Source organism: Dromiciops gliroides, chromosome 2 (genome assembly GCF_019393635.1).
Source record: "Dromiciops gliroides isolate mDroGli1 chromosome 2, mDroGli1.pri, whole genome shotgun sequence".
NCBI lineage: Eukaryota > Metazoa > Chordata > Mammalia > Microbiotheria > Microbiotheriidae > Dromiciops > Dromiciops gliroides.
Genome location: NC_057862.1, coordinates 136,930,931 through 136,944,430, shown reverse-complemented (window position 1 = coordinate 136,944,430; position 13,500 = coordinate 136,930,931). Strand labels below are relative to the sequence as shown.

Below are 13,500 nucleotides of genomic sequence, written 5' to 3'. Positions count from 1 at the left end.
GGAAAGGTGAAAAAAGGAGTCAAGAGTGTCACAATCCCCAAATGTTAAGAATTATTGATCTTAAGACCATCCAGTCCCCTTGTTAAAACTCAGATACTAGTGTTCTGATCTACCTCAAAGTTACCGGGATCCTTAGGCTAAACCAAAGACTGTTTTGATGAAGGCTTTAATTGACAAATCTCTTAACTCTTGGTTTTGTGGGAAACCAGACTTCTGACCCTACATTATAGTTATTTAAGTCTACATTGGAATAGAACTTAAATATTATTGAAGAAACTGCTTTTTTGTGCTTTTTTTTTCTTTTTCCTTAAAAATTTCTGGAACTTTAAACCTATTATAAAAAAGAAAATAATAATAAATTATAACAGTTTCAAAACTGCCAAAGGAATAAAACTGTTGAACACATGCTGATGCTGGGAATCTACTATAAGTTTAACATTTTCTGTTTTATTTATTTTGGATTTGGAAACCAGTTAATACAGAACATGAAAACAATGAAAAAAATCTGGGTAGGTTGTATTTTCAGGATCCATTTGTGGAACTATAGACCACCATGACTACTGTAGAGGTGATATTCTTATTTCATTCCTTTTTGAGAGTGGAGAGAGGAGATAAAAGTCTTAAAGATAATTCCAGATGAAACACAGATTCTCATGATTAGGATTCTTCCATGGACTTCCAAACAGGATCATAGATTTTAGAGCTGGAATGGGTCTTTGAAATTATCTTATCCAACTGAAAAATAAGACACCTGAAGCCCAGAGAGATTAAAGGATTTGCTCCCAGTGACTTGCAACTCACACAGGTAGTAAATGGCAGAGCCAGAATTCAGATCTAAGTCCTCCTATTTCAGATGCTGGCAGTACTCTTTCCACTAGACCATTCTCACATCTTTTATTAGGGTAAGGAAGTGGCATTTCTGAATCTGCCACCCACAGTAGGAAATGCCAACTTGCCATGAGTGTTTCTGATGCTAGTATATCATACCCAGAACTCTTTCTGAGCTGGTCTTAGATTTGCGGGCATTCTTTTGGCACAAGAGATTAGTGAACAATTTTTCAGAGTCTAATCCAAAATAAAAGCTATTTCTTCATTTAAGTATTTGGGGAAAGTTTTGAAAAATTTTGCTATGATCCTTGAAAATAGGCATGAGACAGCTTGCTCCTAGGTTAAATATTTTCATGCCACTCACCGAACTATGTAAAAAATTAACACCAAATCGCCAGCTTTAATTTTTATGACACTTTAGCTTCCCCCCTCATTGTATTTCTCACATCTCATCTGCAGAATGCTTGTATTGTAAGTCTCTAAGCTGTCTACAGAAATACGAACCAAAATAAAAAAAATTGGCATGTGCATTTGGCATTGCTTCCAGAAGTTATTGGCAAATATAGCTGTCTCTTCTTTTAGCCAATGGTAATGTGGTATTTTTAATTCAATAAAACACTACCCTAAAAAAAGCCCAAATGTAAAAGTAATAAACATGGGACAGTAAATATTTGTTAGAAAAAGGAAATACACTTTAGGAAATTAGCCTACTCAATCTTTTTTATGGTTATATCTTCTCCCTGCTTTTGTGCTTTTTTAAAATAACAAAGCCACTTTTAAACATTTCCCCGGGGTTAATTAAACCCAGTAATTATGTCAGATAGATTAGAGGCTCACAAATCATAAAGTATGTATGCTATTGAAGAAGGATGTAGAAGGGGGTATTTTGAGATCTGACAGGACCTTGTCAGTTTGTTTCTTTTTACTGTTGTTAACTGAGGTCTTGGAGGCTTTCATTTAAAATGGAACACAGTATGGATGTATAAATTCATGACATTATCCAATCTACTTGTCAGTTAGACTTTTCACAGTCTTTTTCTCCAAGTATATGACCCATTTCAATAGAAGCAATCCCACATAAAAAAAGAAAAGAGTGACTAGAAGTGGTTTTGATCAGTCTTACTTATTGATTGAAGTCTGACTTCTTCAACGATCTGAAAGATTTAAATCCTCTATTTTCCCTTTTTTTTGTTTTCTTTTGGAAAAAATAAAATCCACTTACTGAAGCAGGAATCCAATTGTTTTAAATAGCCTAGACTATAAGAATAAGGAAAGGTTATCTTCTGCATTCTCATTTACTTTATTACTGCCTTAAACATGTGGCATTTTATTTTTTCAAAATTGGTTCATTTTTTGCTAACTGGTGATAAAGACTGTGAACATATGTTGGAGTTCTGTCCCATTCCTCCTTTCCATGACCTTTTATTTAACATGACCTCTATTTTTCATTCATCACATCACCCATAGCACTATCAGCATTATTATTTTACAGGTGTCTCTCCCTAGAAAAAATAATCCCTATTTTGGTAAATTTGTCTATGTGTAGCATCCTCAATTTTTCTTAATTGTAATCAGTACTGTTCTGTCATCCATAAGTCTCCCTTTATCCTTTCCCTGATTTCATTGAGGTTTGCATCAGTTATAATCAGAGTCATTGTTTAGATCTAGTCAGGATAATGTTTTTTTCTTTCAAGTTAAATTGACCCCTTTTTCTTACAGGCAAAAAAAAAAAAGACCTAGGTTAATCTGGCAAGACTTGAGGTAACTAGATTCAACCTGAAATTACACACAAGCTCTTTCAGACAGTGTTGTACAGTAGTAGACTCACACTGATGCCAGTTTTGAGAGCTGTCTTTGTCTCATTCTCAGCTTCCTTCCAAGCATCTGCATCCTCTCCTGATGTTGTACTTTGGCAGCCGATAGTCCCAATTTTCCAAAAGTGTTTGAAAGTTTACAGCAGACTCCATCCCAGAGAGCCATCTAGGTTTTTTGCAAGCTGACCTCTTTTGCATACTTGACCTCTTGACTCTCTTCACTGAGCAGATCTGTGCCTGAACCCCTCATTGCCTGTGAAGATAGGGTCTCTGCTTCAGTGGCATGAATGCAGAGAGTGCCAGCAAATTGTGCAGAGCACCAAGTTTGCTTTTCAAGCCGGCATGTCTGCTGAAGGAAAGGCTTTCAAATTGGAGTTGTATTTGTGGAAAATTTGGATTAGTATCTTTTTCATCCACTTCTTGGCTTTTCTTTTTAATCTGCTTTTTGGCTTGTTTATTGCAACACATTTTTGAGGGTTTTTACATAACCATTATCTTTCATTATTGTTTTGGATCAAAACTCTAATCCAAATACACTGACATTAAGTAGATGCATAGTATAGACTAGCATGGTCCCACATAATAATAACTTCTGTACAAAACTCAAGAAAAATATTAAAAATAAACTTTTTATTCAAGTACTTTCAAGTACTGAATAAAAATTATAAAACCTTAAATTCATGTATAACAGGTCTCTTTTTTGAGTTCAGAACTTTAGTGAAGTGAGTACAATGCAGACTTATAAGTCATTCAAAGCTAGAATCAGACACGACTGAAAAACAATTGAACAAAAAGAAAAAGGGAGTAGTACACAGGGGCTTTCTCTGAGCACTACTACACTTAACCATTAAGAGGAAACTTAATTCCAGTTTCTCTAATTACCATTTTGTTATCCTCTTACCCCCTCACTAACCTGATTTTAGCATTGTTGATGGCATCTAAACTTATGCCATATAGATGACCTTTCAAGCTACAAATTCAATAAACATTTGTTGGGTACTGTTTTGTAAAATAGAGGCAATACAGCATTGTGGATTAAGTGCTGAGCTTAGAGTCAAGAATACCTGGGTTCGAATCCTTCCTCTAAGTTCTCACTATGTGGCAGGTCATTTAATCTCTATATGTTTTAGGCAATGCCCTCAGACTTATCTACAAAATCATTGACATGTTGGAATCTGTGTCATTGGGAGGCAGACTGACAGATTAAAGGGAATTCCCATACCAGTAGGTCTCTACACTGATGAAATCACAGATCACTCAAATATAGTGTGATGAAATCACATATTCCCTATGCACATTTGTTGTCCACTCATTTCAGTTGTGTCTGATTCTTTGTGATCCTATTTGGGTTTTTTTTTTTTGGAAAAGATACTAGAGTGGTTTGCCATTTCCTTCCCCAGCTCTTTTTACAGAGGAAGAAACTGAGGTAAACAGAGTTAAATGACTTGTCCAGAGTCCCATAGCTAGTAAGTGTCTGAGGTCAAATTTGAACTCAGATATTCCTAACTCTAGGCCTGGGTACCTTATCCACTGCACCACCTAGCTCACATTGGGCACATGCATTGATCCAATTAAGATAAAATATGAGACATATAGATTCAACATAAACTCTTGTTGTTGTTTGTCCTTCATTCTCAAAGAGTACCATGACATCAGAGTGATGTCATGACTTGTAATGAATTGGATTTAAGCGAGGGAAGGCTGTGCAAAGTCACCAAACTCTCTCTCTCTCCTCCAGAGCCATCGGGGTCCAGTGGCAAGATATAGATCAGGATGACTAGAAATGGCCCCAGATGTTTAAGGCAATTGGAGTTAAGTGACTTGCCCAGGGTCACACAGCTAGTGGTCTAAGGTCAAATATGAGTTCAGATCTTCCCAAATTCAGGGCCAGTGCTCTTTCCACTGTCCCACCTAGTTGCCCACTTCACCATGCTAGCTGGTGGTGGAAGATGAAGAGCAGTTTAAGCAATGCAAGAAAGAAGCATTCCAATAACATCCCTGAAGTGGTACGGTAAGGGCTGTGGTACCTGGGTGTGGTACCCCCAGAAGTTAGGAATGGGAGCTAGTAGAGGAAGCAGAAAGCAAAGGGGAGGAGAAAGTCCCAGTCTCTACCCTTGATAAAGCCCTACCTAAGACAATATAGTAGTATTTGTCAGGGAACCCAGGAGATCTTTGGGGGAGTTCAAAAACAAAAGTTCTCAGATTCTACCTGTTTGGGGGCAATGAACCAGAGAACTCCTAAAAGTATACCCAGGTTTTCATGTTAGGAGGCTGCCTCTCACACAAGAGCAATTTCCATGACTGTCTGGTAATTTTTAATTTTTAAAAATATATAAAATTTTTAAAAAACTAATGTAGCAACTTTTTCTTCTCTCTATGTAAGAATCATATGCTTTTTGTCTTGTCTGTCTTATTCCTCTTTTTCTTAAAGCCTAAGTTCAACTCCTCTACTCAGTAAACTCCAGTGGCTCCCTACCACATCTAGGATCAAACACAATTCTGTTTGGCATTCACAGCTCCTATACCCTAGCTATCTTCTTCTCCCTTTCCAGTCTCCTTATACTTTATTCTTCATTGCCCATTGCTCTTTGATCCAGGCACAGCAGCCTCCTTGCTATTCTAAGAACAAGGCACTCCATGTCTTGACTCCAGGCATTTCTTCCGGTGGTCTGCTGTACCTGGAATGTTCTCCTTCCTCATCTCCACCTATTGACTTCTTTGGCTTTCTTCAACTCCTGACTAAGATCCCATCTTCTACAGCCTTTCCCAACTCCTCTTCATGCTAGTGTCTTTCATCTTCTACTTATTTCCTATTTATCCCATACATAGATTATCTGTATATATGTGTTTGCTTGTTGTCTCTCACATTACATGGTAACCTCCTTCAGGGTAGAGATTGTTTTTGGTTTCGTTTTTGTATTCCCAGCACTTAGCACATTACCTGGCACATAGTAAAGACCATAAATATATATTGAATGTCACCATTCACCTGAAACATTTAAGATTTTGAATAAATGGATGATATTTTAAAATATTGTCTCCAACACTATGGTCTCAGCCACCTAGGGGGATTATGATAGAAAGGAATATTGAATTGAAATTGCTATGTGTTACCTGGGATTGGAATCTTCCTTCACCATGCTACCATCACCACTGACATTCCTAAACTTGATACCCACCCCTGACAAGGACTGTGATGGAAAGAATGGAAGATCAAAGTGGATGTCTTGCTCCCATACACTCTAGGACTCTCCCAGTAACTATTACTATGAAGCCTTGCTCTAAGACCCAAGTACCTAATTAATTGTTACTTGCCTTATTCTGTGGCTAATAAACCTACTTCTCCTTTTGGTTCAAAATTACTGTGTATCACCATGTACTGAGGGGAAAGCCCCTTTGTTCTGATGGGACAAATACACACACATATAAATATGCATATATCCTCTCTCTCTTTAGATAGATAAATAGATAGATGATAGATATGTATATAAATAGATATACACATACATATATGATATACACAAATATTTATACACATATGATATATGACTGCATAATAGATATAATTCTAGTGATAACAGATTGAAATCAAGTACATTTTAAAAATCTATGAGAAGACAGGAATACAATGATCCAAGATAATTCGAAAGGACTCATGATGGAAAATGTTCTCCACATCCAAAAAAAGAATTGTGCAGTCAGGATGCAGATTGAACCATACTGTTTCTACTTTTTTTGTTTTGTTTTTCTTTGGGGGGGGGGATTTTTCCCTTTTGTTCTAATTCTTTCACAACATGGCATGCAGAAATATGTTTCATGTGATTATACATATATAACCTATATCAGATTGCTTTCTGTCTTGGGGAGGGGATAGGGAAGGGAGGGAGAAAAATTTGGAACTAGAAATCTTATAAAAACAAATGTTGAAGGGGGCAGCTATGTGGTGCAGTGGATAAAGCACCGGCCCTGGATTCAGGAGTACCTGAGTTCAAATACGGCCTCAGACACTTGATACTTACTAGCTGTATGACCCTGGGCAAGTCACTTAACCCCCATTGCCCCGCAAAAACAAAAAAAAAAATGTTGAAAACTATCTTTACATGTAGTTGGAAAATAATACAATATTTTTATGATTTAAAAAATAAAGAACAACTTAAATAGATGGAGAATAAAAAAGAATCTATGAGAAGAAATTGGGAAGGCATATAGTTTCATGTCTCCCAAGGTTTACATAGAATCCTAGATATAGAATAAATCTTAAGCAAGTTCATTTCAGAAGATTTGCCTTTTTCTTTACTGATTTCACAGAAATTCTCTTCCTGGGTAACCATCACATGATTTTCTTTCTGCCATTTACATGACCACCTATTTATGAAGGTGTTAAGTAATATAAACATCTGAACTAGAGCTAAACTGTTATGCCTAATGAGACCAAGACATAATATCATAGCATTAGTAATTACCAGAAGTCAACTAGTACCTCCAGCCACTAGGTAGGACTATAATTTAATCTCACTTCTTCTGTCCATACACATGTGCTTGTCTGTCTTTTCCTTGACAATTTTTCAGAGAGGATCTTATAACGTATTCACTTGCAAAGATTTCCTAATGGAAGCAATTGAGTTTTGCCAAAATGGACTTTTTTTCTATTCAGTTAAGAAGATTTATCATCTGGAGGTCTCTAAACACATCAGTCTGTCATGATAAAAATATTGAAGGCAGGGGCAGCTAGGTGGTGCAGTGGATAGAGTACTGGCCCTGGAGTCAGGAGGACCTGAGTTCAAATTTGGCCTCAGATACTTGACATTTACTAGCTGTGTGACCCTGGGCAAGTAGCTTAAACCCAATTGCCTCCAAAAAATTTTTTTTAATTGAAGGCAATTATTCATAATCTCCTGTTGTATGTGCATAAATATTCATATGTGTGTATGTATGATATATATATATATATGTTTCTGTAATATAGATGTATTGACTTCTCCAAAATCACACAAAATGGGAACAAGAATAAAACCCATTTTCTTTGCACAGTATCCTGATGTATTTGCATGAGAAGTAGAATCCAAATCAGGAACCACACTAAGTTTAAGAATTATGACTAAAAACAATCAAATGGCACTGCCACCATTTTCATTCCACAGAATAGCTGATCACAGGTTTTTATGCTAAATAGACCACATATAAAGATTTGAAGTGCCATTCCTAAGGAATGACTTATAAACTTGGAAAATTACAGAAGAGAGCATTATGAAGCAATATTCATCACTTCATCTGGCTTGTATTTCTGGAGATCTCAATGAACTGTTTGCTTCCTGTGGAACTCTGTTGAGATCACTGCCATATGGCCTCATTACTACACAATTATTGTATGTTTCCTTTTCCTGTGGAAGTTGTAGCATTATTTAGCAGCCCTGGAGCATATTATATTGAAGCAAGTATAATCATTTTTTATTATTATTCAGAACAACACAGTGGAGTTGGCTGCTATAATAGCCCTATTTTTCAACTGTAGAAATTCTGTCGTTAGAAGCATAAAAACTTTTCTCCAAGCACATACAAGCAAAGTAGGTGATGTAACGAGAACTTGATCACAAAAGCTGCAATCATTTTCTTCTTTTTGTCTTCTTGCTCCTCTTTCCTAATAACTTAAATATTTAAAGATAAATACTATTAATGCAAAAAGATTATGGTAAAACCTACATGCTTTTTTATGCTCTCTGTCTTGCTACCTCACCAAATTCCATTATCAACTATTCCCTCTCTAAAGATGACTCCCAAATCTGTATCTGTAGTTCCAGTATCTTAGAAGAGCTCCATATCATTATTTCTAGCTGTTTCTCAGATCTCTCTAATTGTGTACTGATACCTTAAACCCAGTATAAAGTATACTGGCAACCTTCTTCCTAATTTCTCCTCTTCCTGACTTCCCTATATATGTCAATGTTTTCACTAATCTCCCTGATTTGCCTTGAAACTTCAGTCATTTTTGATTCTTTCTTTCTCTCCTCTCCCACATTCACTCAGTTGTTATGTCTTGCTTACTGCTTCCACAGTATTACTTATTTCTTGAGATTTTCTTCTCCCCATTCCCTTTGCTAATATTCTAGTCTAGGGTCTTTTTACCCCATTTGGACTACTATAATAACTTGCCAACTAATCTCTCTGTCTTTGTTCTTCTTCCCTACTCCCATATCCTTTCTGCACCCTAATTACAATATAGCTCTGTTCATAAATAATTCAAAAAACAAGGATTTATTGAATACTCACCTACTGTGTGCCAGGCAATATGATAGATACTGGGGATACAAATATAAAGAACAAAAAATTCCTATTCACAAGGAGCTTACATTCTCAGAGGAGAGACAAGTATACATATATGTGCATATAGACAAATAAATAAAATATATAAATAAATTATATAAATACCTATGTGCGTATTTGGACACATACACACACACACACACACACACACACACACAGAGTAATTAAATACAAAGTAGTTTAGGAGGGAGAACATTAGGCATTAGGGATATCTGGAAAAACTTCCTTTATAGGATGTTGCTTGAATTGAGTCTTCATGGAAGAAAGGTACTCTGAAGTACAACCAAGGAGGTAAGACATTCTGGGTATATGGGAGTAGCCAATGCAGAGGCACAGAGCTAGGACTATAAGTCACATTCGGCTGTGTAAGACACATTAGACAAGAGGATGCAGGAAGGGTACAGTGTTATAATAAAGTTGGAAACATAGATTGGATCCCAGTTGTAGGGAATTAAACAGTAAGAGAGGGGAGTTTATATCTGATTCCAGAAGTAATAGGAAGTGACTGGAATTTATGAGTATGGGAGTCATGTGATAAGACTGGTGCTTAAGGAAAAATACTTGCCAGTACTGTATAGTAAATGCTGGAGTGGTAAGAGACTTGAAGCAAGGAGACTAATTAGGACACTGTTGCATTAATCTAAGCTGGAAGTGATGATGGCTATGAACTAAGGTCATAGGTGGGTGAGTGGAGAGAAGCAGCTATATGTGATAGATGTTGTAGATGGATGAGGAAGAGTGAAGACAATCAATTCTCATCTTCATTTTGTTGAGAAATGCCTCGTTATATCCAGCTTCCACACTACCAACTAAACTGAGCCTATTTCCCACTATTTTCCTTCACACATTCCATATTCCAGCCAAACTGGATTATTTGCTAGTCAACCTGATTATCCCTAGCTACATGCTTTCACTCACATTTCCCCCTCTGCCCGAAGTATGTGTTCTTCTAGTTGTATCTTTCCAAATCCTTATCCTTTAAGACAGTTCAAATACTATATCCAGGAAATCTGCCTTGGAGATTAATTGTAATCATTTCTGAACTGCCCACTCTACTATGCAAACTCTGACCACTACCATTCCATATGATATCTCTCTTAATGCTTTCACTTATTTGTGTCTAGGCCATCTTTATGGGGCCAGAGATATCCTATAGCAAGTAGCTTAAGAAAGTATCATGGTACAGAGGAAAGAACTCAAAGTCGGAAAATAATGCAGATAGAATCTCACATTTATATAACATATTCAGGTTTGCAAAACACAGCATATTTGATTCTCACAAAAATCCTATCAGGTAGGTACTATTATTATGTTCATTTGATGTTTATTTTCATTTACTTCAGTAGATTAAGCGATAGGTCCAAAGTCATACAGATAGTAAAGGCTCTGCCATTTACTAATTGCATGTCCTTGACAGGTTGCTTAATTTCTCTGGTCCTTTGTTTCTTCATCTATAAAATGGGGATAAGAACATCTGCTTAGTCTATCACACAGGTTTACTTTGAGAATGAGATGAGATAATGCCAATGAAAATACTTTGCAATGGCAAAGCATTATATAAATGCAAGCTATCATCAATGAATGAACTGCTTAACACAACCTTATTCCTTTCTGTTTTGATCTGTCCTAATAATTGGACGTTATAGCCACATATATACGTATACATATTTTTTGGCAGTTCTCAATATCTCTCTCATACATTTGTACATACATAAATATACATTATATTGTTGAAATACTATAAGGTTAATGTGTGCTGAATAAAACTATTTCATGAGCTACAATAAGTTTTTACAAGACTACCTAGCACAGCAAGTGAGACTCTCATCTTTTTATTGTAATGATGGTTTGTGAATAATAGTTGGAGAATATATATTTTTGACACATAATATTCCATTAAAACTTTGAACTTCTTCAGAATAATCAGTACATAGACTTCCAACAAATGTGATAGATAGATCTAAGTATCTCTTTCACTCTTTTCACCCTCTGTTGCTCAACTTTTCCTTCTATTTTTGGTCCCTAAAACTTCTTAGTGTTTTTGGCTTTTGAAAAGCAAGAGTTGCAAATCCATTCTTATGCAACTGTGCACATGTTTAAAATTACTTGAAAGTGCTCCATTGGAACACATGAACATATTCAAGCATAAGAGCTGGGGTGAACACTTTTGAAACTATACTTGATTGTTCTATTCAAGGAACTTTGATCCTTACCCTTTCTTAAGAGTATTGGCCTGTCCACCTGTCCATCACCTTGGCTACATACTAAAAAACTAGCTTCTTTCACTAATGCCTTAAATTAGCCATGCTTGATTTTGATGTATTGAACAAGTTGTGTCTGTGACCATTCTTTAGACAATTTAAGAACATATCAGGTGTCAGTATGTTTTATCCATGTCAACATGTTGGGTCAACATTACAGCTTTTCTACTTTTCTTTAAGTAATTTGGAAGACCCAAAAGTGTTGGGACATGCCCCACATTGGAGAGTAGGTTCTTACACATCCTAAATTTGAGGGTTTATTTTGAGTATACATTTTTTGACTTCCAGATAGTGTCAAAAACAGATATGTCATGTCAATCTAGCTAATTCTATTTGGTTTAATTCTTACAAAAGGGTTTGGAGTGAGAGAGATGAACTTTTGACAATACATATTTATATTTTTGCATATTCCCCTATTAAAAGCACTATATTTATAATTTATTTACATATAAAATGATTCACATTTTCTTTTCTTCCCATTCTCCCATTTTAAATTGCAAATATTTAGCCTTAAATAGCAATTGAAAAGAAGTTATCTTTTCTGACTCTATTTACAATTCAGTGTTTGAGTACCAGTATCAGTAAATTTCATATTGGCCATGGAAATTAGAAATTATTTTTTCCTTCCCTTTACAATTGCAGCATTTGATGTGTGCAGGACTATGGTGTCTTGTGGAAGGGGATACATCTTGCAAAACTAAGCTGGACCCTCCCCTGGATGGCACTGAGTGTGGGGCAGATAAGGTAATTGTTTACTTTAATAAGTTATCTTATAAGTCTTCCATGGAACTTCATTCCTCTACAGTAATTGTAGATCATCAGAATTCTAATTTAAGGATTGATTTCTGTTCTGATGAAACCCCATGAATATCTCAGAGGGAAACTGTAGGAGAGCCCTCATTGACCTTTTTCAAAAATGGTTTCAGTTTCTTTACCATTCCCCATGAATTACTTGTCCTGTAAATCTCCTTAAAAAGAAGAGAGGGGAAGGAAGAGGACATTTTTGTTTTATACTACCCCCATCACAGTCTGACAGAAGAATGATTTGCCATTCCTTAAGACTATTGGACTTAACTGGTGTAGACATCTAAAGCTAGAATCCATTCAGCAAACATTTATTAAGCACCTACTATGGGCAAGACAGAAGCAGCTAGATTGCTCAGTGGATAGAGCACTGGGCCTGGAATCAGATAGACCTGAGTTCACATGTGGCCTTAGACACTAGGTGTGTGACCCTGGGCAAATCACTTAACTTTTGTTTGCCTTAATCCATTGGAGAAGGGAATGGCAAACCATTTCTTTGCCAAGTATCTTTGCCAAGAAAACCCCACAGAGGATATTGATGTTCTATGTATGGTCCATGGGGTCACAAAGAGTTGGGTGCTACTGAACGACCACCAACAACAACATTGGCTGAACAGTAGGATGGCCATTTTCTTCAGTTGATGGTGACTGCTCTGCCTTCACCTTATCCCCACTTTTCCTGCCAAGTCAAACTATTAACACACTTAAAAGACTGGGAGAGCTTTATTTTCAAGAACCCTGCCAATGACTTTGTCATTAGAATAATTATCCTGTAAATGACCATTTTATAGTCTTCATAAAGTGAGGGATACCAGAGCTGCCCCATTTCCATTCTCTTATAGACAAACACAACTTATCCAAAGATTTTTCCTCCTTCTCCTTGTCCCATATTGTAACCTGAAGGATACCTTTCTGAGATCACCTTACTAAGTGAACATACATTGACCATGATGTGTTTCAGTGGTGCCGAGCTGGGGAGTGTGTCAGTAAAACTCCTATCCCAGAGCATGTGGATGGGGATTGGAGTACATGGAGCCCTTGGAGCATGTGCAGTAGGACATGCGGGACTGGCGCCCGTTTCAGACAAAGGAAATGCGACAATCCCCCGTGAGTACCTTTTTGCCTGATGGCATTTTTATTTTATTCTTTTATTAATTATTTATTGAAGTTCTAGTGCTAGGCAAGTGCTAAGAAAAACATAAAGATCAATAAGATAGTCCTCTCCCTTCTTAGAAGAAATAAAATATTCAGTGCAGTTTAACAAGCATTTGCTAAGTGCCTCCTATGTTCCAGGCCCTAGGCTGGGTCTTGAGGATACAAAGATGAAAACAAGGGGGCAGCTAGGTGGCACAATGGATAAAGCACCGGCTCTGGATTCAGGAGGACCTGAATTCAAATCTAGCCTCAGACACTTGACACTTGCTAGCTGTGTGACCCTGGGCAAGTCACTTAGCCCCCATTACCCTGCAAAA

At 36.7% G+C, this 13,500-nt stretch overlaps 1 protein-coding gene across 1 annotated transcript in view; it reads left to right on the top strand.

Moving 5' to 3' along the window:
- ADAMTS17 (ADAM metallopeptidase with thrombospondin type 1 motif 17) overlaps positions 1-13,500 on the top strand; it is a 502,569-nt gene that overhangs the window by 284,008 nt on the left and 205,061 nt on the right. The window contains 2 exon segments of the mRNA XM_043985378.1: positions 11,867-11,968; positions 12,990-13,135. Of these exon segments, the coding sequence (XP_043841313.1) occupies positions 11,867-11,968; positions 12,990-13,135 (248 nt within the window).